The following is a 27,332-nucleotide window of genomic DNA, read 5'->3' on the forward strand; positions in this document are numbered from 1 at the left end:
AAAATAGCTTAATAACTAAGTACGTGCACTAACACAGCTCTGCTCTTTGTACATTTTGATCTGCTATCGTAAATTGAAATGCTATCATAAAAGCAACAGTTACTGCTATGAATTGAAAACATCTCCACTAACCAATTCAGTGTGCAAGGTCCAAAATGATGTGCAAATTCAGTTTTTATGTCTAATTTTGACAAATTGTAACACATTTAAAACATAATAAGCAAGTGAATTTATTATCTTAGCCTAAGGGAGCCTGATTGCATTACGGGCAAATTCAGATTGATTTGCTAATATATATTTAGCTGTTAACTCAGCTTCAATTTGATTACACCGGCAGTCTTGCAGTGTGACACACCAAAAATTATGAGCAATATCAGATCATGGAATGTGAAATAAATTCAATTAGGTCTAACCAAATTACTGACTTACAGTACACATCAGTTTTTATAGATTCAAGTCAGAGGAATACTAACTCACAGGCGATTAAACTGTAACTGGGTTTGAGCCAGTGGCAATCAGATTTCCTGTGACCTTTACCGAAATGTGTCAAAGCCATTCTGATTACTTCTATTGGCGCTGATTAAATTGTATTTCCCTTTATGACACATTTACCCATTTGATATATCATCATGCTAAATTGAATAACGCTAATTTAATTCTCCCGGCTCTTCACAATCCATTTCCCCAAGAAATATATTTATTTTTATGTACTGCAGAACCTGCTTGTTTAAAATGACTCGAAAATCACCAGAATTTGATTTTAATGGCAAAGATCGAGCTCATTAAAGAGGAACGTGGAGAGTGCGGCCCTCTGCTGTGGTCTGAGGAAGGTACTGATGGGGAGTTACGCCGGGAAGGCCTGGATTGTGAAGGGGGCTCTTGAAGCTGTGGAGACCGAAGCATTAGTCCTGCCACCTATTAATACAGCTTTGACCTTTAGTTATATACTGTGTCTTACATATTTAGAGAATAATAGCAATTTAAGCACATCCAAGGGAAGGGGGTCTTGGGTTGGTTAATTTTTTGCCACCACTATTCGGTGGAAATGCTCTGCAGCTTCCTTCTTTATTTCAGCCCCCCAGGCTTTTGAAGGTTTACAGAGAGAGCATACTCGAGGCTGGGGGGGGAAACACACTGCACTGTTTCCACAAATAGCCCCCCACACACGGCACACGGCACACAGCCACACGGACTGAGGCGCTCTAGTTTCTGTGTGCGAAGCCAAGCAGTTGACGTTTCTTTCCCGCTCGCAGTCCCTGCTGAAGGCGCTGGAGACCCGGACGTGTTGGGCGGCCCTCAGGGCGGCGGGCGGCTTCGTCGGGCTGCTGTCTGTCGTCCTGGACATGGAGGGAGCGCTGCGCCGTGAGCCCCCCAGAGCTTGGGCCGCCCTGGATCATGACAGCCTGCTGGGCCTGCTCCTCCTGACCCTGCGCGCCGTGGCTGTGGCCATCCACCTGGACCCGGCCAGCAGCCACCTCTTCCAGGCCGAGGGCTACTGGGGGAGGCTGGCGGAGGCCCTGCTGCTGCTCGGCTGCTTCCAGGACGGAGGGTCGGGGGGCGCCGACGTCCGCCTAACGAGTTGGAGGGCATTTCGGGAGTTCGTGGAGGCGGCCGGGAGCTCCAGGGATCAGCTGCCGCTGTGCTTGCGCGACTGCGTGAAGCTCCTGGACTGTCTTGATCAGGTGGCCCGAGGCTCCTTCCTGTCCATGGAGCTCCCCAGCGCCCCGGAGGACACTGTGGAGAACTGCGGACATCCGAGCAGTGCAGGGCAGCCCGACGCCCCCGAGGACCCGGATCTGCTGGGGACGGGTCGACGGGCTGCCCACAGCGTGTCTTCTGTAGCTGGGGAATTTGATAACAGGTAACCTGCTGCCTTCCTTCCTCTAAACCCGCCATCTGTCATTCCAGTTAAACAAACTCTCTGGGTTCACAAAGTTCACACTGTTGCACCAGAAAACACACGGGGAAGTAATCACACAGTTAGATGCCAATCTAAAACTGATGAAACTGTGTGTCCCGGGTACGAGCTCGGAGACAGCCGGGGAGCCATGCCGGTGTGTCCCGGGTACGAGCTCAGAGACAGCCGGGGAGCCATGCCGGTGTGTCTCGGGTACGAGCTCAGAGACAGCCGGGGAGCCATGCCGGTGTGTCTCGGGTACGAGCTGGGATACAGCTGGAGAGCCATGCCGGTGTGTCGCGGGTACGAGCTCGGAGACAATCGAAGAGCCATGCCGGTGTGTCGCGGGTACGAGCTGGGATACAGCTGGAGAGCCATGCCGGTGTGTCGTGGGTACGAGCTGGGATACAGCTGGAGAGCCATGCCGGTGTGTCGCGGGTACGAGCTGGGATACAGCTGGAGAGCCATGCCGGTGTGTCGTGGGTACGAGCTGGGATACAGCTGGAGAGCCATGCCGGTGTGTCTCGGGTACGAGCTGGGATACAGCTGGAGAGCCATGCCGGTGTGTCTCGGGTACGAGCTGGGATACAGCTGGAGAGCCATGCCGGTGTGTCGTGGGTACGAGCTGGGATACAGCTGGAGAGCCATGCCGGTGTGTCTCGGGTACGAGCTGGGATACAGCTGGAGAGCCATGCCGGTGTGTCGTGGGTACGAGCTGGGATACAGCTGGAGAGCCATGCCGGTGTGTCGCGGGTACGAGCTGAGATACAGCTGGAGAGCCATGCCGGTGTGTCTCGGGTACGAGCTGAGATACAGCTGGAGAGCCATGCCGGTGTGTTGCGGGTACGAGCTGAGATACAGCTGGAGAGCCATGCCGGTGTGTCTCGGGTACGAGCTGAGATACAGCTGGAGAGCCATGCCGGTGTGTCGCGGGTACGAGCTGAGATACAGCTGGAGAGCCATGCCGGTGTGTCGCAGGTACGAGCTCAGAGACAATCGAAGAGCCATGCCGGTGTGTTGCGGGTACGAGCTGGGATACAGCTGGAGAGCCATGTTGGTGTGTTCCATGTACAAGCTCTGTTTGTTTCTGCTAGGTTCGCTTGGAATCAGAGAATTGTGCATCCTGGAGCAGTCCGTGTTATGATGACCCTTCTTCCAAAAATATTTAGTGTGGAAGATGTACAGGTATGTTTTTACACTCTTTCATAGGAAGTGAATGCTTACTTTTTCTAGGAATTTGTAAAGCATATACCATAATGTATCTTTGCCCTTTTACAAAGAGGATATTTAACCAAATGGAGTAAATATAGTTAATTAATAGTGCCATAATTATTATATTAAATATGTGGTCATATACACCAGAGCTTTTAGCTACAAAAGTGCTGTAGGTTAGCAGCAATACTCCCATGTGTTCTTAGCTCTTTGTGTGTTCCTTTATTTTATCTCTTTATGTTGCTAGTGCGCACAGTCACAATAATCAGGATTCTGAAATGATGTAAAAGTTGTAGAAGATGAAATAATTGTAATAAATGTCAAAGCCTATTACATTAATTTGCTTCCTCTGTAATCTTCCTGTCAGCAATGTTTGAGAAGACCTAAAGGCACTTCTCTTTAATTTCCAGCTGTCAAAAGAACTCCAGTGTGCTTTAGCCGATCACGTTCAGACACTAGTGAAGCCCGAGAGAAATCGACAGATCATGTGTGAGTCTGGGCTTCTGCACACGCTCCTGACAGACTGTCAGGCCATTCTGGACAGTACAGACGACCCCCTACACCTGCCAGTCATCAGGATCTTTGAGAAGCTGGCTTCACAGGCTATTGATCACAAGTGTTTGAGGTGAGTGCAAGCTTGCATTATAGGGTACATTTCTTTAGTTCTTTTGTATATACTCTGTTCTATTCTATTGTATATAAAGTGTGGAAGTTCTAGTACAATAAAACAAAATGTGCAGAAGATAAAGGACGTCTCTACCACACCCAGTTAAATATAAACCTGGGTGACAAGCCCACCTTCCCAACATGCATTGCTGTGCACATCTCCTCCATCTTGTTTCCACCCTTGCAGCTGCTTCTTGGCTCATTCTACCTAGAAACCCAGCACACTGTCATCAAATCTGTACCTCAGATTTCTCTCCCTCTGAACCACACAGCAGTACAGGGCAAAAAAAAGAACAAAAACATAATTTTAAAAAAGCCTCAAGGTTTTGTGATGATCTCTGTATCCTTCCCACTTAGTTGTTGCGGTTATGGTATGGCGGTAAAGGATGTGCACAATTTGTTTTCTCTCACCAGGTCATTTTAATGAAATCTCTTGAATCTGTCCTGGATCTTTGCTAGGTTGACATTTGTTTTCTTGTTCAGGTCGTTTCTGCGCCTGGGAGACCCCTTGCAGTGTGGAGAAGGAAGTCCTTCCCCGTCTGCACAGCGGGCTGATTCACGATCTTCCAGCTCATCTTCGCAGGGTAAGAAAACCCGGACAATCTGACAGGACTCGTCATTCTGTAACCCATATCTTCACAAGCCTAATCAATGAAATTATTAGTTCCTTTCAGTCTGTATTTCAAATTAATTTAAGTCTACATTAGGATTAGGGTCATACAGTATGTAAGTGAGACTTCTGCTGACAGATTGCAGCTGCCATGGCATTCAAAAAGCAAAAATTGAATTGAAATTCATAGCCAACCTCTGTCTGTGAAATTCGGTCTATAACGATGGTGAAAGGCTGCCTCCTTGTTTGTGCTCTCAGGACAGGTCACGGACCAGACTGCCGGCTTGCCACACAGAAAGCTGAAGCCCAGCTTCAGTTTGCTGAGTGAGCGAGGGGGCTCGGCGGTCCCTCTGCTACGCACTGTCAGCCTCATCTCCATGACCTCCCCACGGAACCTTCACCCCCTCCGAGTCTCGGCGTCGCCATCCTTCGTCGAGTTCGATATGAGCAGCACTGGATATGGGTGAGGGGGGCTCGCTCTTGCTCTCTGTGGTCAAGAAGTGTTAGAGACCAGCTGTCTGACAGGAACGATAGTCTTAAAAGTCAAGGCAGCGCGGCCCTGTGGACTCTAGAGAGTAGCGCATGCTGAGGGGAAGAAGGTCGGTGGACTGTGTCTAGTTTGTCAGTGGTTGTTCCCAGTTTCTCAGTGGCCTGTGCCCATTTTCTTGTTGGTTGTGTCCGCTTTCTCAGTGGTCTGCGTTCAGTTGCTTGATGGTTATGTCCCATTTTTCACTGGTCTGTGCCCAGTTTCTCAGTGGCTGTGCCCGGTTTTCCAGTGGCCTGCGTCCAGTTTCTCAGTGGTCTGCTTTCAGTTGCTTGATGGTTATGTCCCATTTTTCACTGGTCTGTGCCCAGTTTCTTAGTGGCTGTGCCCGGTTTCCCAGTGGCCTGTGTCCAGTGTCCCAGTGGCCTATTGTCCATTTTCTTGGTGGTTGTGCCCAGTTTCCCAGTGGCCTGTGTTCGGTTTCTCTTGGACCTGTGTCTAGTTTTGGGCAGCTTGTTTTCACTCCTGTGGGACGAGCCGGGCAGCTCTGCAGGCCCTCAGGAGAGCACAGCCAAGGATAGCCAGCCAGCCCTGCTCTGTGACATGAGGCCTGCTGGAGTCCAGGCTGGGGCTGAGGACAGTGCTCATCTCCTTTGATCAGCCACAACAAATACGCTTAACAAACCAAACCCATCGTTTAACAACAGGTTATCATTTGCCAGAGACTTCCTGATCTACTCTGCCAGAACTGGGTTTCCGGTGTTATATTGGCAAGTGGGCTGGAGTTGCTGTATAATCCAAGCCTCAGTCTTAGAAAAACAGTGGCATTATTGCTGCTTATGATAAGTGTATCTGTGGTGCTGATTTCTTACTCCTGTTGTTTTTGCAGATGCCTTTTCCTCCCATCGCTGGCCACAGTGAAGGGTGTGAATGCAGAAGCCATTCCAACTGGAGGGGTTGGCTCTGGTAGGATATACTGTGTGCACCTGTTCCACTAGAACCAATGGACTACAGCTTTATATCTGCATTCAGAAGATGTTCTTCATATTTCATGTGTTCCTTAAAACAGATTGAGTCATTCATACATTTATTATATTATTACACAGAGACCCATTCTGAATCATTGTGCAGGTATCAATATCTCGTAAAGCCTTCGATGGGTTTGACGAAATAAGGGTGGTGCTGTATTTGTTTCCTTTTCCATTTCAGAGTGCCGGGGCTTTCCTCCATCTGCCGGTCTGTCTTTCTCCTCCTGGTTTCTGATCAGCAAGTTCAGCTCCTCGTGCGACACACATCCTCTCCGCCTCCTCACTGTCGTGCGCCACATGTCCAGAGTCACCCTGCACTTCGTCTGCCTCTCCATCAGCATCTCCGCGACAGATGGCTGCTTAGTGATCTCTACAGAGGAGGAACCATTTCAGTTCCTAGGTGAAATAGCTTTCAGTAGTGGATGTGAAACTATTTTTTCTTATACAGTGCGTGACCTCAGGCCTGTTTGACTTTCACTTGTTGTTTTGCATCCCCTAACGATCACCCTAGCACTGCTTTAGAGACAATTACCTTGGCACTCCTGGCTTCCTCCTTGTATAACCTGATGCCTGACACATGACACCAGGCTTTACACAACTGTACCACTAAAGAGAGATTGCGCTGCTCTTGTGAACAAGCTGTTTTTTCGTCTGATCACTCACTTGTACAGGAAATGAATTCACATAGATGGGCCACTTGTGACATCCCTTCAAGGCATGCATGCTGCACACTCTGCAATTTCGCAGTCTCTGTCAGTGCGTGCCTGAGGTACACTCTGTGGGTGTTTCAGATATGATGGAGCCGGAAGCTCAAGGCTCAAGCTCTTTACCAGCCTCAGTTCGCTTCAGATGTTCCAAGCAGCTGATCCCTGGACAGTGGCATCACCTCACCGTCGTCATTGCCAAGGATGTGAAAAAAACCTGCAAAGTCATGGCCTACTTGAATGGCAAACTAATAGGAGCAGAGAAGGTAACCTATTATCACACACACGCGTACTATATTAACCTGTTATCACACACATACTACATATACCTGTTATCACACACATGTACTACAGTATATACTGTATACCTATGATGGCACACACATACTATATAGATCCACTATCACACACATGTATGATATAGACCCATTATTACACACACGTACTATATTAACCTATTATCACAAGCACACCATGTACAGTATGTAGTTGCCAGCCACAGCAAAACTTATCTGTAACCCCTAAAAGAATTGACTGCTGGTGATGCTGAAAATAGTCTCGCCATTTGTTGTATCAGTTTTCACATCCGAAAATATATTTTACTTTCAAATCCTTAACATGTAGGACAATATTTACAATCCGTTGTTGAAACGGACCTCCGCCTCTCCAGACTGAAAGAGCCACCTCTCCTCCTGGCAGATGCGGTACATCCAGCCGTTCCCAGGACAGAGCGGCGCCATGGACCCCGCCGCGGCCGTGGACGTGTGCGGGATCATAGGCACCCCGCTCCGATGGGCGCGGCCCGCCTCCTTGGTCTGGCGGCTCGGCCCCACGTGGCTGCTGGAGGAGGCGGTGTCGCCCGAGGCCGCGGTCGTCGTTTACAAACTGGGGCCGAGCTACCTGGGCAACTTTCAGGCCCTCGTTCCCGAGGGTGTGTTCCGTAAGTAGGGCGGTCCTAAAGCATTTACCAGAGTGAAGTTAACATCTTTGTCTTTCAGGTGGGGAGCTGCGTCAGCATGCGTAGGCTGCAAAGGGACAAGTAAAGGTTTATTCCATGCTGAAAAAAAGAAGAAAGAAAACACAACGTTTCGGCCGTGGAGCCTTCTCCAGGTGCCTTCTTCCTCACACCTGAAGCAGGCTCCACAGCCGAAATGTTGTGTTTTCTTTCTTCTTTTTTTCAGCATGGAATAAACCTTTTACTTGTATCTTAGTCTTTCTTAATTTTGGGACTTGTGTGAAGTGCATTGGGATTATTCTTCCTCATCATGTGTGATTATGTAAGTAGCTTCTCAGTAACTACCCCCCCGTGTTCATTTTTTAGGGGTTGATCACCCGGACCTGCCGCCTTTCCGAATTGTCGCAGAGGAGCGGATTTCTTTCGGCATCAATCCAGCAGTGTCCGCCGTCACCGCTGTCACAGAAATCAGGGACCTTTACAATGAAGTCGACAGCCGACTGATCGCCGAGCAGGTTTTCCGCTTTTTGTCCTTGTCATTCGAAAAAAAACAGAAAGCACACAACTGCGTCTGGAAGACGCTGTCCGGCTCCCTTAATTTTTTTTGTGTAAAATTCAGTCCTCTGAAACCATCTTTTGACACATGTCCTGAAACGCTACAGAGGCTTGCTTAAATCTTGCATTCGTTATCAGTCCTAGCCAGTTCATGCCTGTTTTCCCTGTGTCTGCCCCTCTGTGTTTATTTAAGATGGGGCTCGTGTCACGCGACAGCTCAACTCCAGTTTACCTGGCCAAAAATATTGCTCAGCACCTTTCAGGATCTGCCCGGACCATCGGCGCGGCTTTGGTGGGAGATATCGGTACTGAAGCTTCTCCTGTCAAATATGTGTTTCTTTGTTGTTTTTATGAACTAGGACACTCACAAAAAAGAAGGTATTCGGATTTTGTATTACAGCGTAGGGTCAGCAGAGAAAATGATATTAGCATTACAGAAATACAGCTATAGGATGGAAATGGCTTTGGGAATACCTTAAACTACGATATTAAACATTTACATGCTACAGTAGACATCAGTAACTCAGTACTCAATGAATACCAACTCAGTGTACCTGCAAGGATTACGTTACTATTCAATGTCCAATAACCTGTATTGTCTCTACACTATTTTAGTTCTTTTTGTGTGGCACTAGTCTCATTGTCATTTTATTCATATATGCATTTTACCTTATTGTACACAAATGATTGTTTCTCGCACTTGCTCTTAATGTGAATTTTTTATTTCGTAAGTCACCATTGAGGAGGGTGTCCAGAAGTAAGGATAGTATTATTAGTAGTAGCAGTGGCAGTGAAGTAGTTCTTCACTGTCCAAATATGTATCTAGCTGCTTAGTCACTCATAGCTCTTTCTCTCTTGTACTCGGAGACCTTTCGTATTCACAGAGTCGGATGACCTGTTGTTGTTGTCTGCAGGAGTGAGGACGTTTGTGTCGAAGAGTGCAGCCAGCAGCTTCCAGTACATCGGGGGGCCTGCGGTGATCCTCAGCCTGGTCGCCATGGCGTCAGACGACAGCTCCATGTACGCAGCTGTGAAAGTCCTCCTTTCCGTCCTGAGCACCAGCTCCAGCTTCGAGAAGGAAATGATTCGAGTACAGGGCTACAGGGTAATGACTCTGTGCCGCGGATTATAAAAATGAATGATTTTGTATTGCTCTCTACTACACAGTAGGTGAATTATTAAAAATGATGGCCAGGAGGTCTCCATCGCGAGGAGGTCTAGTTAAGTTACATACGGTTTGACTGGCCATCAAAGGCTACAGTTGTGGAAAATGTAACAAATATGAAAAAAGCACTGTGGACCTGGCACACAGGTAGTGCAAACAATGCAACAGTCATGATGAATTTCACTGCTTTTCTCCGTTTGGCTGTAAGGATTAGGGATAGGGTTTAGCTTAGTGGTAGGGATAGAGTGAGAATGGCTGTTAGGGTAGGGATAGAGTGTGGGTTAGTGGTAAGGATAGGGTTAGGGTTAGAATGGGTGTGTTAGGGCTAGGAATAGAGTTTGGGTTAGGATGGATGTTTGGGTTAGGGTTCGGGCTGGTTGGGTTAGGGTTGCGCTTATGATTAGGATGGAAGTTAGGGTTAGGGTTAGAAGGGGTGTGTTAGGGTTAGGGATAGAGTTAGGGTTAGGATGGTTGTAAAGGTTAGTGTTACTTTGGGTGTTAGTGAAAAGTGGTCTCACTGAATCCCAGGACACTTCCTGATCAATAACAAAGATGACTTTTTTTTGTATCCTGAAATTTGTGTTGAAATTCACACATGAAGTGAACATGCTCCAACTGTATGCTCCATCTTCCCAGCTGCTGGCGTTCCTGCTGAAGATGAAGTGTCGTCTGATAAGCCGCAGGGTTTTCCAGCTGGTCCTGTCCATAGTGGGAACCATGGAGCTGGGCTGCGGCTCAGTGTCAGTGCAGAACCTCTGTGCCTTTGAGGGGATCCTCTGTGATTTTGAGGTACAGTACATCGTCTTCTAAACACAGCTCTTTTGAGTGAAGGTGTGCATTTATAGCCCACTTGAAACAATTTATATTGACAGAATCAGTTTAAATGTCTGATTCTTGCTTCAAGTGCTATCTGAATTCTACTTGTTTTTTATTTATACTAAATTGAGTGTAGCATTAGGATTCAAAACTGGATTTAGATCATTGTTCACATGTTGTGCATTTATCTTCTTGAGCTCTCAGTCACTTTAGTTAAAATGTGAAAAATTAAGAAATTAATTTTGGGAATTCACCAGAAAAAACAGATAGTGAGTATAACATTTTCTTAAAGAATGTTCCACATCACTGGTGAAATGGGAAAAGAAGATTTACAGTACCACAGAATTAAGAAACGTATGCATTTATGATACACAGTGTTAGCCTAGTGTAAGATGCTGTTCAGTATTTTTAATGAAGCTTTAAATTGTTCAGAAATAAAAATACATGTATTTATCTTTAGCTTCCACTGTTCACTACAGTAACTGAATTTGTGGATCACAAAACAATGATTTATTTGTGTTTAACTCATTTTAAAGGTCTGGCAGAAGGCTCCAGAAAATCTTGACTTGGCTGTTTTAAAACACTTTGTGGATATTCTGAAATCGTCAAGGTATTCTTTGTTCTTATCCATGAACTCATGATAGATTTTGCCTCCTCATCACTAACTCGCATGCTTCCAAATCTTTTTTTCTGCTCAACTTTAAACTGGATTCTGGAGAGAGAGAGTTTCTCAGGAAAAACTTACTAAAAAGGAGGAAGCAACATAAACAGCTGAGAAAGTTGTGAATCAAAGGACTTGTGTCTAGACTTCTAAAGTGAACCGTCAGACGAATCAATACTACAGTATATGTTCTCAGGGAGGGCCTGACAGATGAGGTACTGTAGATGCTGCACTATGAAGCTTGTGCTTAAGTAGCTTTTTAACCCCAAGGGAATACTGGAGAGGGGAAAAATAATGGCAAACGCACGCTGGAATAAAAATGACAATACCGTAGATTGTGTATTGTTTCAAATAATCAGCAATGCGGTCTGTGGTGGTAGTGTATGATGGAAACCAGAAGGGTGCTGTGTGATAAACGTGTGTGAAAACACAAGTGAACCTGCAATTGGGCACAGCACAGTGGGCATGACAGGCAAAGTGGACAAACGATTACAAACACCCAGGGCTAATGCTGACTGGGTCACACGGTTGATTATAGATTCAGAAAATCTTGCTGTTTCCTCCTCAGTCCTCCAGGATGATGTTCTTATCCCTTTCAGCGGCGACCCTCGGAATGCTGAAGTCATGCATCGGTTAAACATGATGAGAAAGCTTCTTTTCCTTCTGAATGACCCTTCTGTCACATGTGAAAAAGTAGCCATTATCTGTACCATCATGAAAGGACTGCTCAAAGGGTACTTTCACATCAAGGATGTATGCAGGTATGACAGGGCCCCCTGCCTTGGTTTTGATTAACGTTTTCTACTTGAAACTTAAATTGTCAAGAGGACATATTTCTAGTGAGGTATTCAGTGGGGATCCTAGGTCACTTGTTGGTTATTAGATATTCATGTAGTGGTGGGCATAGAAGCTGACACATAAATCATTTCACTTTCCTACCAGATTAACCTTGTGCTCATAGTCATGGATGCAGTGCACATACTTAAAAATCTCTGCCGAGAGATCCTGTCCTGTCTTGTTCTCTTAATTACCACAGTTTCCAGATCTTTACTCACTGAGGATTATACAGTACATTGTGTTAAAAAAACTGGTGAACTGTGGCTCTCCAGAAACATGAGTTTAAGATTAGTGTTGGGATTTGAGGAATTGGGATAAGGATTTGGATTTAAGGTTAGGGATTAGGTTTAGGTTTTAGTATTGAGGGTTGAAGAAGGTTTTAGCGTTATATAGAATTTATATATAGAGAATTAAAGTTAAATCTAGGATTATCATAAGGCTTATATGGAATCTCATTCATATTGATCACAATGTCAGAGTATTCGCATATTTATTGCATTGTATTGATTAAAGATTTGATTTCTGTCTTGTCTTCATATTTGCATGCTTATGGTTTTCATCTAGACTTGGATTGTTCCTGGTTCACACGTTGCTGCCACCCACCTTAAATGAGAATGTCATTTTTTCTGATTTCGTTTTTGATGTATCACCACAAGGTAATGATATTAAAGTTTAAGTAGTTGTGTGGTTTGGGACTGCAATCTTCTTATCTAGACAGCATTAGAATCGCCACTGAATTATGCTCTCTTTGGGCCAGACTAGTTCTGCGGTCCTGTTGAGCATTGTGTGATCGATGCTACAGTAACTATCAAAACTGGGACTTTGTATGTTGCTTTTAATTTCATAATGAAGATCTCCCATTACCTTTTGCCCGTAATAATTGATTACTTTTTTCTGAACGTAATTGTTCTAACGTCCCATTTTCAAACATCTTCTGAGATAGAAGTACACCAAAAACTGCAGAATTTCTCTCCTTATTTTCTCAAGGACTGAATTGTCTTGAGCTGAAATCCAAACCACTCAACCAGCACGCTGTGATATGAGCAGTTTCTTTCACTTCTGCTTTTGTAGCCCTGGGCCAAACACCTGCAAGGACAATATGGATCAGAAACCAGTTGCTGGAGCTGCTGTTTGATTTAATCTGCTCAGACAGTGCTCTGTCTTCGAAGTGAGTGTCACAGAGAGGAAAGACAGCCACAAGACGGTTGTATTCTGTGCTTGCATTTTTTAATTTAGAGGTCATACGGCACAGCGTTAGAATTAACGCTTACGATTTTCACCCAGTATCCCGTACGTCAGCAATTATACAGTATGTGGAACTGGTGTTAATATCCCTAATAGTTGTCTTCACATAAACTGGAACACATTTCCAGTGGTAAAAGTAAGGTGCACAATCTGTATTGCTCGATCCTAAAACATTTTTTTTCTTTGTATTATTTTGTAATCTGTGTAGACAATGAGGTCTCAGCTGCTTGTGTTTCTTTGTTGTACCACACATACAGCAGCTCGTGCACCTGCAGTGGTAGCTGTGAATGTCCTGACCTTGAAGAACCATGTCAGTCATTAGCATTCTGAGCTGCCCTGTTACATTCCTTTACTTTTTTTCCCCCAGGAATCAAGAGGAAATCTTTACCGCGTTGGGACCTGACTGGTTTCTGCTCTTCGTACAAGGCAAAATTCATTCAACATCAGTCCTGCTGGGACTACGGCTACTCACGGGGTTCCTGTCCAACCAGAACATTTTAATGAAGTTCAGAGATGGCGAAGCTCCTGGAGCCCTGGCTGAATCCATGATGGGAGAGTGCAGGATCCCAATAGGTACGGGTGGATTCCATCTGCCATACAACACACAACACACAGCTGCTTTGCTTATTTATTCCTGTTAAAGCAGGAATGACAAAACACAGCACCTGGAGTCGAGCAAATCAAGAACGAATATGAGATTTTACAATGACCTTTTTGTTTTTTGTTTACTTAATAGTTATGCCTATACTTTTATTTCCTGTTATTACACTAAATGATGTCATTCTGGGGGGGGTAAGAGGGAGTAAAACTGCAGAATGATTTAGGGTGAAGGTTTTCCAGGTTAACCAGGTGAGACGGAGTTCCCAGATGTTGTAATTGCACTATTTTTTTCATTTTCTTAACAGACAATTTGAAGATGCGTTCCTGGTCATTTGAACGCACAAACTCTGCATCTCCGGGATTCGATTTATTGCAAAGGCTCTTGGGAAACCACATAAACATCCCGCAGGTTTACTTTTTGCTGGCCGCTTTGTTCCTGCAAAAAACTGGCTGTGAAGTACCAACAGGACAGGTAATAATCTGCCTGGGGGGGCAGGTTTGTTAGGTTTGAGCTGATTGTCAGATTCAAGCTGCTTTCTGTGCATTTTATGAAAACAATGATAAAAGGGGCTGCAGCACATTCCAGGATTGCATTGTTGAGAACCTTCCTCCTGTAAAGTGCAAATATAGAGGTGGAATCCCACAGGTCCTGGAAAAGCTGGAAAACTGTGGATGAGATTTGCAAAGGCAAGTCTTTAACTTGTGGAAACAATGACAGAGTATGTGTCAGCAGAGTGTCAGATTAGACAATTCACACATATCTATTGGCACCTGGTCACTAGTGATAATATTTCCTCCGCACAGCAAAGTATAATGAAGTGTGAGACCAGCAGGCAAAAATGAAACAGAGTGGTGAGATTGAGTGACTGACTTTCTCTGCGACTGGTTTTCTCATTATGATTTGTAAGGATTTCATGACAGGCTCACTTGAGTGGCAGTGATAGCAAGACTTCCTCTGTCTCTCTCTCGCCACAGATGTACCTTGATGTCGGACTGCAGGGTCTGATAGACAGCTTGGATGAAAACCAGGACATCCAGCTGTGTGCTGATGTGGCCATTCTGCTCCTAGAGCTGGTGAAGATTATTTTAAGCAAGGTGTGTGACCAAAAACCTATTTATCGTCTCACTAAACCATGGCGCTTTGTGAACTAATTCAATCTATGCCCTTTGATGTAAATAAGCACTTTTCTGTTTACACATCATGCAAATGACTTTTTCTTAAAGAGTGAATTCAACATTTAATGGCTGTTGTTTATGTTAGAAAAAAAACATACTTCCTAAGCTCTTCACATACAGTATACCAAACAAATCTGTCTAATGTTGACAGAAGAAAAACACTTTGTACCGATGTTCTGGTAATGTCTTATCGATCTTTTGCTTTTGCCTCTGCCTCTCTCGTACCATGAAGCCCATAACAAGCGCAGAGGACTCCTGGGAAATAAACTATCCAGGGAGCATCATGCAGTTCTTCTGCCTGGTCCACAGCATGTTCCCCAGGAGCCCTCTGTGGGCCTCTCCCGACTTCCTTCACGCCTTGGCAGGAGCAGTTTTCCCTCCAGACTCCCATGAAGTAAGTCCGTCGGAAGCTTCTGTGCTCCTTCTGTTTGTTATGCCACTGTGTACGGCAGCCATGGGATTATTATAATCCTCTCTAAAGTAAACTGGAAGACTGGACTACAGTCGGACTTGGTGTGTTTGAATAGTCGCATTACGTCAAAAGTGCTGAATATATTTGAATTGTAGCAGAATGTGCCGCGCCGCCATTTGGGCACTTGTTTTCGGGAGCCGGATTGCCGTTCTGGCGCTTTCTGGAACCTTCTTCAACAAAACTTTGACAAAAAAAATTCAACAAAAATAGTTTTACGGCAGACTCTGTTCGAATTTCACCACAAGTGAAATACTATACAAAGGAGTATTGCAGATGTGGCATCTTGTAATTCAGGGATGTTGTGACAGAACGCTCACACTTCCTGGGCTTTCTGATGTCGAGAATGAGTTTCCTGTGTTTCCTCCTCCCTGCATTCAAGCTAATTCTTCCACCTGTCATGAGATGACACTGTTCTACTGTAGTCATTCACAAGAGGCCTAAACACAACTTTTGACAGATAAGTACAATTTCCAGATGGAAATGCTTAAGAAGCCAGTATGCCCTGATGGGGATTCAAACTCCCTCTGCTGGCCTGAAAGGAAACCGGATCGCTTCAGCACCAAAAAGCCAGCACCCTCTCTCTACCACTCACACCTTGTAATGTCTCTGTCTCCGCTGTAACCAGCTCCTGCAGGGCCTGTCTTATAAAGCTGCGTACAGGAATTTGATTTGATCTCTAACAAATTCACTGAGCTCGGTCAGTGGTTTTGTGACAGAGTGTGAATGAATCTAGACCTCCCTGACCTTTCTGGTTTTTTTAAACCTTTTCGAAATGACGTTGTGCGTTCTGGCATTTCCTCCCTGGGACTTGAACACCGCCTGTATAACCATGTTCTTGAAGAGATGCTTCTTTCTTGAGACCCTCTCAGCGACTGGGTTCATAGTTGCAGCTGGAAGCGGGATGAAAGTTTCATGGCGGTCTGATCCTCGCTTGTCCGGCTCGGCTGCTGTCCATAAGGGCCTGCCACACATTCCAGTGCTGAATGTGGAACGGCTCTGGTGCCATTCCACCGGTGCGATGTGTTCAGTGGTCTTGTGAGTGGGGTCCATGTTGTCCGTGTTGTCCCACAGGCCTGTGTCGCGGCCTCCTCTCAGGACAGCGCGGTGCTGTCGGAGGCGGGTGCTGCTCAAGAAGAGGTGCTGCTGCCGGACCCCCACCCAGCCAGGAAACAGGTGTGCGATTTCATGCGCATTCTGCTGATGGACAGTCTCATCAACATCCCCGCCAAGAGACAGCTGCACCCCTTCGTGCTTCTTCTGGAGGTAGGAAACTGCTTGTGTGCGACCCAGCCTTTTTTATCGCTTCAAAACTTATAGATGTCTCCCAAGCCAGACCTCTGAGGGGACGCCCTCTGCCTTCTGAATTAAGAAACAGCACACCTGTGAAGCATACAGCACAGAGCATACTGTATGTATGGAATCAATATTAATTGCCAGTAAAGGAAGGTATTTGGTTTAGGGCAGTTTGGCTGGTTTGGCTGTGTGCATTTTTCATTTTCTCCATGAGGTGTCACTGTTTACTCAGTTGTGGAGCTGATCGTCAGGACTGAGGGGATACTCCTGAAATTAGAGAATGGGATGTGAGGTGGGTGTGGGGTGCTGATGCTGTTAGAATTAGAACCCTTATCTCATATGTGAACAAATCGTTAATATCATGACTAGATTAACACCTTTTGGCACAGTGTTTTCAACCTTGCTTTCTTTGTTTGCGCTAAGTTCTCTACAGAGAAAGCCTCCCACGACCAAAAGCAAAGTTTCCAGACTGAGGTGCTGGTGTTTCTAATGGACATAGTCCACATGACGTTCCAGGAAGAGGGCCAAGCCACACACGTGTCGAGAGATGGTAAAGTAGTGTCTGTAGTGTCTTTCTTTTGCTGGACACTTTTTAGGGAAAGAAGCCTTATCTCTTTAACTTGTTTTGTGTCTCTGTGTTAGCACCATAGCTGCACTAATTACACACGCTTTTGGTTTTGAGCTGGAAGCTGTGAGAGCACTGGGCCTTTACTGTTTTATTATTTCCACAGACAACAAAATCACCACATTGGTTGGGAACGTTGCTTTCTTCAGTAAGAAACTGGTGGAGAAGCTCTACACTGGGATGTTGGCGGTGGAGCCTGAAAAGATCCTTCTGTTTATCACGGAACAGATTGTGGTGGTAAATTTTGCATTAAATAGAACTGGACTTTGATACCGCACAATGCTGAATTTGTTTATTAGCATGAAATTTTGCAGTCATGTAATATACAGTAAATCCTCTCAGCTGGTTTTCTGTGGAAGCACAGGGCATTGCTTCTGTTTTGCATGTGGAAAGTGTTTCCCCAGCTGTTACTTGTTTACTGTACCTCGGCCCCATGTGAACACTCTCCGCTGAAAGCCCCTGTGCTGTGTGCAGGTGATGGAGAAGGCCCGGGCCCACCGGGAGAAAACCGTGAGCGTGCTGTACAACAGCTTGAACCGGGCGATACTGTACTTCCTGTCGCGGCCACGGCAGAGCTTGCCGGAGCAGCAGGTCATTGTGAGCACCCTGAGAGTCCTGCAGGAGCAGTGGGACGTTATCCTGGCCACGTACAACGCCAACATCAACTTCGTTACCTGCCTGACGCACTGCCTCATCCAGATCAGCTCCGGAAGGTGCCCACATGCTGTGTCTCAGTCTCAGTCTCTGTCGCTGATTGCCTGCGCTGCAGTAGAGGTGCACGGTGCTTTCACAGGGTTTCCAAGGTCTCACCACCCTTATCCCATGTGTACTCGTGCTTTACTCTACCTCTCTGTGCTTCTGTGTGCTTGTTTGTACCACAGTTTCACTGTTTTATTACAATTCACCATGTTTTTACCATGATTACAGTGATCTTCACTACACTTTACTACTCTATATGTTAAACAGAATTTCACAATAAAAGCACTTTACTTTGCTTTTACCTTGATTTCACTGTGCTTTACTTCACTTTACTGTGCTTTAATCTTGATTTCACAGCGCCTTACTGCACTTTACTGTGCTTTTATGTTACACAAATTTACTATACTTTTCCTTGATTTCACTGTGCTTTACTGTGTTTTAAATAGTGGAGAATACCAATTTTCTAATTTTCTGTACCTCAGAGCAGAGAGTAGCAGTGTTCTTCATGATAACGTGTTTCGGTTCAGCATTGTAACATGATGGTTTCAATGTCACAGTGATTCAGACGGCTTTGGATGGGAAGCTCAGAAAAAACATTCCAAGAAAATCTGGTATCATTTCTTGCCAAATAAAAACTCGCAGGTGAACGTGACCCCTGAAGTTTCGGAGTCGTTTGACGGTGAGTTGTGTGTTGTGTGCAGTGCATCTGCGAGCAGTGTGTGCCTGTCTTTGTGTACAGTAGGTGGTCCACAGCCCCACCCCCCCAGTGGGTAATGTCTGCAGCCTGAGGGCCTGTGCTGTGTGTCCACAGACATTGTGCTTCTATTTGAATTGGATTTTGACCTGGTGTGGAGCAAGGCGTAGGAACTGTACAAAGCAGCAGTACGACACAGTATTGTACTTTTTTCATTACCCAATCAGGCTTAAATATTTAATCCCCTATTAACATTACCAAGCGGTATAATTCTGAATTAATGAACTGAGACCTCAGATGCTTAGGTTTATAGTGGTTGCTCGTGCTTAATTAACCATGTAATATGGAGATACTGTATGTCTGGTTCAGCCCAAGTGTTTGTATCCTCTACACATTGTAGGTGTCAAAGAGGTGGAAGACTGTTTGCAATTTTAGGACAGTGATCTTTTCTTCAGTTTGTGTCAAACTAAAGTTTGTGTATTACATGGGACTATCCAGTGGGTCCTTCAGTTTTTATTTTTGACTGTTAGTTGCTGTTCTACGGCTTTCTTTATAAGTGCAGAATTCTCTCATTTTCTTTAGCAATTTTTTTTCCAGTATTCCCAACATTTTATTTCATACTGTAGCAATCTGTATTCTAAAAAAAAACCTCAGCTTTCACTGTTAACTTGCTCGATGAGTGATTTTAGAAGAAAAATATTTCATTTTAGATTTTTGTTTCTATTCCTTCAAGGTAATAACAACTTTATTTTATCTAGTTCATCCCCAGCACCCATTGGGAATGGAAAACGTTATATATTTCATGAATTGTGGGAGCGTGACTGTTAATTAACTGCTGACTTTGACTTTATAGACACAGTACACCATTAGCTATGCTTTGTAGTGCTGCAAAACAGACATGGCGATATATCTTTTGGAATACACCTTTACACAGATTTGGTCATAAAGCAAATTCTCTTTGTTGTTTTGTGTGTGCATCTATATAAAAACGTCCTACGTACTGACTTACAACACAGACCTTAAACATGACTGCTTGCTTCAAGTTATCCGGCACATTCCTTCCAGTTCAGTCAGAGCTGTTGAATCTGGTGGGGTCCACGTGGAAGAGGCTGCTGGCGGAGAGGAGACACACCTTAGAGGAGACGTACAAGATTGACCTGTCCGTGAAGCAGGGGGGTGTCGAGGGGGCTGTCAACATTTCGGAGGTCACCCCCCTGTGGGAAGAGACCGCCGTCAGGGCTTGGCAACAGTTCATGGGTTTGTTGGTTAAAAAAAATATATATATTATTCCCATTACAGTGTGTAAAAGCGAATCCTTTCCTGTATTTTAGGTAAGTGTGCCGGGGAGAGAATGCTCGCCTGAAATAAATCTACTCTACAAATGTGACACATTCCTAAGCAATATTAGGTACATACAAAATGCATGGCAGTTCACACCCATAGAAGTCATTCCCCAGTAATGTCTAATCTGCTGAGCAAGAAAAGTTTTGGCTTATTGTTTCCTTCTTTTTTAAGATCCTTCAGAATGCTTTTTTTTGCAAGTAATTGATCACCAAAATGTTTGTGTGAAATACTGTTTGTCTTTGAAAGCTGTGACTTGTTTATCAAGAGAAAATGTTCCTGTTTGAAAATCTCCAGTGCCGTTTTTTTTCTTCCATAATTCTAATCCTGCTGCTATGATATGGGGCCGTGTCTTCGAACGTGTGATTTTTAGATTCCCAGAAGAAGAAGCTGAACAAGATGTACCAGAAGAAAGCAAACCCTCTGACCTCTGTGATGCGCTCGGCACAGAAGAAGCTCAGTAAGGACACAAGCTGCACTGTTGAGGTGGGAGCATCTGTCTTGTCTCTGCTTGGAGATTTTCTTTCTCTCAGAATGATTGCAACTCTTGTTTCCGGGCAGCACGGTGGTGAAGTAGTTAGCATTGCAGCCTTTGCAGAGCCGGGGCTCTTGGGTTTAAATCCTGAGGAGGAGGAGGAATCTGAGTGGAGTTTGTATATTCTCTCCTTGTTAACATAGGTTTTCACTGTGTGCTCCGGTTTCCCCCCACAGTCCAAAGACATGCTGATAGATTCATTGGTTTTCTGAGAAAACTGGCCATGGTGTGAGCGTGTGCATGTCTGTGTCTCCCCGGCGATGGACTGGCGTCCTGTCCAGGGTGTACCCTGCCTTGCGCCCATTGTTTGCTGGGATAGGCTCCGGCTCCCCCTTGATCATGTACTGGATTCGATCATGGATGGATGTTTTAAAGTAAAGCCCTATTTTTAAAGTAGAAAAAAACTGATATATTAGGTCCTTAATATAAAATATGCGTGCTCTCTTACAAGTTTGTGCCAACCAGCTTTAAGTCATCATGAACTTTTTATCTTTAAAAAAGGAATAAATAGTTGAGAATGGTGGGGAGGTTAAACATCTTTCTGTTTGCAGTTGTTATAAATGGAAAAGAGAATCATTGTACTAATGTGGTTGCCAGATCTCTCCTTGTCCTCTGCCGTGTGGAAGAGGTCTACGACATGCAGGTTGAGCTAAAATGTTCTAGAATCCTTCCCAAAACTCTGAGTCTATTTCATGCTGTTGCGTTCCGGAATTTCCAGGGTTTCAGACTGACAGAAAAAGAACGGAACGCCACAAATGTAACAAGGGCTCTGAGACAGTGACACACTTGTAACACTGTCATATTGCGCTGTTTTGATTATACAATCCCCACAAAACTGGAATGAACCCATGTTTGGGACAATGTACCGCACGCTGGCTTTTAATGGATTTTATTACTTATTCAGAGTGAGGCTGCCATTCATTTCGAAGCAAATTTGTTGGCAGAAAATATCTGAGCGTATATCTGTAATGACTTTTCCTCAGTCATGGCCCAAAAAAAATGTAGTCATTTATTTAGACTGATTTCAGTGCATAGATATCTATGTCTCTGAGTGTCTGCTCAATTGGCTACGCTGCACGTTTTGATGGACGTGCGTCGGACGTTCGTTTCTCTGGGGCGCCGGGGTCATTAGCAAAGTGAGATCTCATTCACAGGTACATGTGCATCCAGTGATGTCATACCACTGAGCTGGGACAATTCGCCCTGGGGTCTGTTTAATTATTTTTTAAAATTAATTTTGATTATTACAGCCGATTACACCTCAGTGAGCAATGTAATTGATATTTGTTAATTTATCCCAGGGAACATTTTGTAGAACACGCATTTTGCTGTTGAAGGTTAAAGACGCTGTTATTGTTGTTTTTCTCCCTAAATGTGCCCACATCATTAGTTCCTCCAGTGAAAACGTTGCCATCTGGAAAAGGAAGCACAGAGATATTATTCAGGCACGAGTGCATGAAATTGGCGTTTCTGCAACTGCTGTCTCTGTTCGCCGGCAAAAAGGGGTAGTAATTATAAAAAGCCCCAATCTGATGAAAACATTATTCATTTTGTGTTATTCCTTATCATATCAAGATGTGACAGCCTATCAGCACCTTTGATAAATTGTTCTTCTTTTGAAAGATAATGCCAGTGGAATGTGAATTGTGTTAGGTATTAGAGACAAAATGTAAAGTTTTTTTTTTCATTTACAAGCATGGGGATCTCTTTCAAAAAGAAAACATCCCACTGGAAATAACTTAAAGATGGATTTTAGTCTGCGTAAAATTAATACAGTCCTTAAACTTATCAGTCCTACAATTTGGATGTTGCTGAACTGTTTGCAATCCTGTTTGCCAGTATTGTGCCTTGCAAAATGTTTTCAGAAGATATCGCAAAGCTAGAACTGGAAGAGATTTGCATGTTTGCCAAATGTCTGTAGTGAGGGTTGTGTAAACATGACTGTCTTCGTCATAATCAGAAACATGTTGTAATGACAGAATTGTAAAAAAAACAACAAATTTAGGTAGATGAGCTCTATACATAGTATGGACAGCTATGCAGTTCTGAAATCACTCTCTGTTCTTGCCTGCGTCTCCTGATCTCTACAAACTGTCATCAAGTGTCAATATCTATATTTGCAAAAAGACCAATTGTTGCTTATTTCAACCCGTATGAGTACTGTTTGGGATTTTTTTACTATCCTGTGTGAACTGCACAGAACCCTGGGTAGTTGTTTTTTTTTTTTAACTCCCAATGCATTTAGAGCACTACAAGAGATGGATGGCTACTGTACATACAGGTGAAAATATAGTAAACTGCCGCCTGTAGGCAGACTGCTGCTTCTTCCTGCAAAGCTGCATGCGCTCTGGAAATGAAGTCAGAGAAAACTCTGCCCCACTAGCTGTCCCTCACTGTAACCAGAGGTTTGGACAGCAGGATAAGTCAGGAGTGCTTCGGGAGTCTAATCCTCAGCTTCACTCTGCTGTCTTTCTCAGCCATCTGTGTTTCCCCCCTGTAGAATATATTGAAAAGATCCCTGTATAAATAAACTTTGGATTCCAAAAGGCGTTAAAAAGTTGAGATGTCACTCATTTATAAACGCCTCACCTAGGCAGAACACCCACCGTGTGGATGTTCTGTTTGCTCTGGAAACCTAAGGAAAGACAGATGCCTCACCTCTGCAGAAAATGCCCTTGCAATTGTCTGTGTGAAAACCTTTGAGGGATTTATTTTTCGAAATCCAGTGTACTATTTGCATAATTATATCTTTATCTTCATATTAGAAAGATAATTAACATCACTAATTATCAAATTAAGTTCATTACGGATTCACCAATAGCACACAATGAAGTTGACATTATGTTGTATTGTCAACAAAGGTAGTGATTTCTTGGGAAGTAATTAAAATGTAAATTAGCATGATGTTAATTGCAGAGAGGATGTTAGGAATGGAATGTTTAATTCAGAATGCTTACAGCAACAATGTACTTGTTATTTAACACAAATATTCATTAACGCTATATATCACTGTTAGACTTTGTTAAATATGGATGGGGTCACTAGATAGCAATGAGATTTTTGTGGGGTAAAAATAATCAGACAGAGTACCCCACCTGTGGTTTGCAATATGTGAATGACTGTAGAGTTCTGCAAGAAAACTCAATGCTAAATACTACCTCATCCAAGCCTTCTCTTTTTGAAAATCGTGCTCTTTTTAATGCTAGCCCAAGTTCTGAAAACTGCTACTTTTTCTTGAATATCTAAATTGATCGATTCTGTTGATTAACTTTAAGACTGGTTAAAAATCAGTAAATTGCATCGCTTTTTATAACAGGTGGGTATGGGTGCTCTGCCCTGCTTTCCTGTACTGATCTCTGTGATTAGCATCTTTCTTAGAGGACACCAGGGAGTGTCTCACTCATTTTTAGTTTGCATTGTATACACAAAGTATTACTACAGGGAATGGCAGTATTGTGCTGTCTGTTCCAACACTAGAGGGTGCCATATTCCTGGGCACAAAGCTCACAGATGGACTTTAACCACAAAGCAGAACCCAGACCTGGCAGCCTACAGAGGTGGTACAGTCTCACCATGAGCGCCCCATGCACGACAAGTCCTGCTACATTAGCAAACAGAATGACTCTAATAGTTCATTTAGCATAAGCTGTCTGCACTTATCTTGCATGAGATCTGCATTGTTAACTGTTACTCCCCGAGGTCTACAGAATGTTTTTCTGGGTCACTCTTTATAGCCAGCATCCCGTGGATAGCTGACTGGTTTTGTGAGGACACCACTGTGATGATTGGCTTAATGACCCTTTAGGCAAACTGAATGGAAGTGTGCTGTCAGTGTACTCTGTGAGTCTCCTGCAGGGTAATGCCTATCAATATAATGTATCAGCAGGGCATCAACTCTGGCAAACCGCCAGTAGCAACACTGCACGGTGTAGAAATTGTAGTTTAACTTAATTACTGTATATCACACGGAAATCCATTGTGCTTAGACTCAGGTTTTATTGTAGCCACTGTAGCCAGTAGGATATTCACCTAGAAAATATCATTTATATTTCATCTTTGTCTTTTTCAGGGCCTATTTCAACATCTTCAGGGTTTCATTTTTGTTTTTTAATATCTTTTCACTCCAGTGTGCAAATTTACTCAACATTTTAAAAAGCTCAAACAGATGTGAGTTAAAAAAAGAAGGATGAACTGTGTTTCACCCTCAGAAAATGCTGGAGTTCTGATGGGAGTGTTCAAATGGTGTGTTAGGGGTCAAACTGGACACATCCGTCCATGCTTCCCCACCTGTGCAGGTTTGTGCAACTCCGCTGATGACGTTTTCCTTGTTTCCAGGCATATTTGGCTTGTGTGGAGGCCTACAGGAAGACCGCGCAGGAGATGTTCGAAGCCCTCTTGAAGAATCACATACAGGTTCTGTCGGAGCTCGTTTTCATTTAATTTCTCCACCTGCCTGGATATGTTACATTCTATCAGCATCCTCGACACGCGGGCTGCTGATTAGCGCAAGAGTGTGGATTGTCTTTGTTGTCCTCGACAGATGCTTCACTGTGACAGCAGCAGGCTGAGTAAACTGTGGGCGCAGGCTGAGGGCGAGCTTCTGCGGGAGAGGGCCCTGTTCGGGCCCAGAGAGGGGCTCTTCCTCCCCGTGGGCTGGACACAGCTCCCCACTGAGGGGCCCCTGAGAATGAGGCAGAAGATCCGCAGAAAGGCTCTCGCTCCTTCAGAGAAAGTGGTGAAAGTGAGTCTCACCTGTTTTGTTTATTTTTATCCAATAATATCTTTATCTTCCTAAGATAATCATATTCAGAATGGATCTTTTATGCATCATTAACATCATTTTGTAAACAAAGGCTTATTGTTATTAAATTACAGAAATGTACAGTACACTTTCTTTGAATAAATCTGCCTTCGTATAAATAGATTAAAATTACTTTTAAGTATTAGCATCTAACTCATATCCTCGGTCAACAGCCTGGCTCCCGGTGACATTTCACCTGGACTTCCAGACCCTGACTGGTACAGCTCTAGCTTGTCTTAAGGAATTAAACTAAATTATTGTTTATTTTTAATCTTGGTTTTAACGGGTCAGTTTACTGAAAATGCTCTATAGGCTTTGAAATGTGCAGAATTGGTTGTGGCTTATGTGCTAACTAAGGGCACTCTACATGAGTACATACTTTAAGTCCCCTGCAATAGGAAATTTAAGGTTCTTCTGCTCACTAAATTGTCCAGCTCCTACTGCATTAATACAGTCCAGCTCCTAACCTGCAATCTGAATTTTCAGGCCTTTCTTGCTCAACTCCCAGTGAGCACCAGAACCTCCTGTTTGCAGCACAACATCTGTGTAGCTCCCTGGGCCAGTTCATTGCTACATCTCACTAACACACCTGGGTTTTCTCTAAAGCATTTAATGTGGAAGTTAGATTGTTTTCTTGATTTCAAGAAATCAATTTACGGTGATTCTTTTCCATTTATTATTCTGTTGAGTGTTTTATGTCTGCGGTTGCTTTCGAGTTTGTTTAAAATAGATCACGAATATCATTCATTGGTTATTATTATAAAATTCTAAAATGTTAAGTAAGTTAAGATTTTAACTTTATTATTATTATTATTAAAGTTTTCAGTATCTGACCAAGGACTTTATCTGAAATGTAATCCCATTAAAGAGAACAAGGGGATAGAGGAAATCGGTGAAGCTGAGTCAGGTAAAATGCATTGCTTAATTTATTTCATTGAAGAAGTTTTTATAGTAAATTTTATCATTTTGAACTCCTGGCAGCAGGTACAGCTCTCTTTTAAAAGGCAGATGCTCAATACAGATTTAAACAGCATTCCCTCAGTTTTAAAAATCACACAGTCTCACTGAGGTGCTCTCAGTACACCATAAATGTAGCAAATTAAGGTCATTTTTCACCTGGGGTAGTTATCACGAATCTCTTGCTCTACAATTTTAATGACTGGGCATTTCAGCAGCAATAGTGTAAAATTCACAATCCTGAAACCAATTGAAGACTACACAAGCTCAAATAAAATTTATATTAATAGTATGAATAATAATAAATAATAATAATAAAGTAATCAATGTGAATGAATAAGTAATAATGAAATCCATACTCATTCATGCTGTAAGAGACCCGTTGAGGTCTATGCCGCTAATTGTCCCTGTGTGATGCGCTGCGCCAGAGCCCAGAATTCTCAGTGCCGTGGGTGACGAAGCAGCGGAAAGCGGGCTGGAGTGTAGCCAGCTCACGTTCTTCCCCTCCCTGAACGAAAGCTCCCTGCTCTCGGACGACTACTCCGAGCAGTGCCTGGAGACCCAGCTCGTCCTGCGGGAGCTCTCGGAGGCAGAAGAGGTAAGCGCCGGCGCGCGCAGCTGGGGAAAACGAACCTGCGGGGGGACAGTGCGGGACGCCTGGCTGTGTCCCCACTGGTGACGAGCAACCCCTTCCCCGGCGCTCGCTGCTTCACGCCCCTCTCTCTTCAGGCTGTTTCTAAACGCTGCAATTTAGCTAGTTGGTGAAGGGGTTCGAATGGCCCGGCTCCTTCATGATCAAAACCATTTACCATCTCGCTTTCTCAGAACTGAAGGTTTTATTTTTCTAAAGCTGCTGAAGTATCAGCGAGGAGCAGGGCACCTGTCTTTCATTTCTGAGCACACTCCCCCTGCCTCTGTCCCTGGAACTGAGACACTGCATCCCGTTTGCTTCTTAATTGTTTTCTACAATAAGATGGAATCTTTTGTTAGGGATATTTCAATTTCTGAGAGTGCTGACATAGTATAACTTTGCTATCTGTGCACAGAGGGTGCAGTTGACATCACGTCAAGACATGCTATCTGAAGAAGCAGTTCATCAAAAATCTGTCACAAATCATAAAAGATCATCAGAGGGAAGTCCTTAGGAGTTTGGCTGAAGGGGAAATGTTTCAGATATGACCTGTGATATATAATAATGATCTTTTTCTTTTTTTTCTTTAAAAATGGAAGGAGCAGAAATAATTAAACCTGCTTCATGGTTAAAATAGGTTTAGTTTCAATTTAATTAGAATTTAATTCATGTT

The 27,332-nt window shown here is 44.0% G+C and overlaps 1 protein-coding gene across 1 annotated transcript in view; it reads left to right on the forward strand.

Annotated features, from left to right (window-relative positions):
* wdfy4 (WDFY family member 4) overlaps positions 1 to 27,332 on the forward strand; it is a 69,817-nt gene that overhangs the window by 15,744 nt on the left and 26,741 nt on the right. The window contains exons 13-44 of the mRNA XM_088916811.1: positions 1,254 to 1,861; positions 2,992 to 3,082; positions 3,520 to 3,734; positions 4,259 to 4,359; positions 4,644 to 4,848; positions 5,759 to 5,835; positions 6,079 to 6,297; positions 6,689 to 6,867; positions 7,301 to 7,541; positions 7,923 to 8,071; positions 8,305 to 8,416; positions 9,026 to 9,216; positions 9,913 to 10,065; positions 10,629 to 10,702; positions 11,353 to 11,514; positions 12,155 to 12,246; positions 12,662 to 12,758; positions 13,203 to 13,408; positions 13,741 to 13,907; positions 14,411 to 14,530; positions 14,844 to 15,005; positions 16,155 to 16,346; positions 16,800 to 16,926; positions 17,108 to 17,238; positions 17,476 to 17,714; positions 18,258 to 18,379; positions 19,460 to 19,651; positions 20,109 to 20,221; positions 24,606 to 24,683; positions 24,811 to 25,011; positions 25,891 to 25,978; positions 26,457 to 26,626. Of these exons, the coding sequence (XP_088772937.1) occupies positions 1,254 to 1,861; positions 2,992 to 3,082; positions 3,520 to 3,734; positions 4,259 to 4,359; positions 4,644 to 4,848; positions 5,759 to 5,835; positions 6,079 to 6,297; positions 6,689 to 6,867; positions 7,301 to 7,541; positions 7,923 to 8,071; positions 8,305 to 8,416; positions 9,026 to 9,216; positions 9,913 to 10,065; positions 10,629 to 10,702; positions 11,353 to 11,514; positions 12,155 to 12,246; positions 12,662 to 12,758; positions 13,203 to 13,408; positions 13,741 to 13,907; positions 14,411 to 14,530; positions 14,844 to 15,005; positions 16,155 to 16,346; positions 16,800 to 16,926; positions 17,108 to 17,238; positions 17,476 to 17,714; positions 18,258 to 18,379; positions 19,460 to 19,651; positions 20,109 to 20,221; positions 24,606 to 24,683; positions 24,811 to 25,011; positions 25,891 to 25,978; positions 26,457 to 26,626 (5,274 nt within the window). The remainder of the gene's footprint in view (positions 1 to 1,253; positions 1,862 to 2,991; positions 3,083 to 3,519; positions 3,735 to 4,258; positions 4,360 to 4,643; positions 4,849 to 5,758; positions 5,836 to 6,078; positions 6,298 to 6,688; positions 6,868 to 7,300; positions 7,542 to 7,922; positions 8,072 to 8,304; positions 8,417 to 9,025; positions 9,217 to 9,912; positions 10,066 to 10,628; positions 10,703 to 11,352; positions 11,515 to 12,154; positions 12,247 to 12,661; positions 12,759 to 13,202; positions 13,409 to 13,740; positions 13,908 to 14,410; positions 14,531 to 14,843; positions 15,006 to 16,154; positions 16,347 to 16,799; positions 16,927 to 17,107; positions 17,239 to 17,475; positions 17,715 to 18,257; positions 18,380 to 19,459; positions 19,652 to 20,108; positions 20,222 to 24,605; positions 24,684 to 24,810; positions 25,012 to 25,890; positions 25,979 to 26,456; positions 26,627 to 27,332) is intronic.

This window comes from Atractosteus spatula, chromosome 5, assembly GCF_055471065.1.
Source record: "Atractosteus spatula isolate fAtrSpa1 chromosome 5, fAtrSpa1.hap1, whole genome shotgun sequence".
NCBI lineage: Eukaryota > Metazoa > Chordata > Actinopteri > Semionotiformes > Lepisosteidae > Atractosteus > Atractosteus spatula.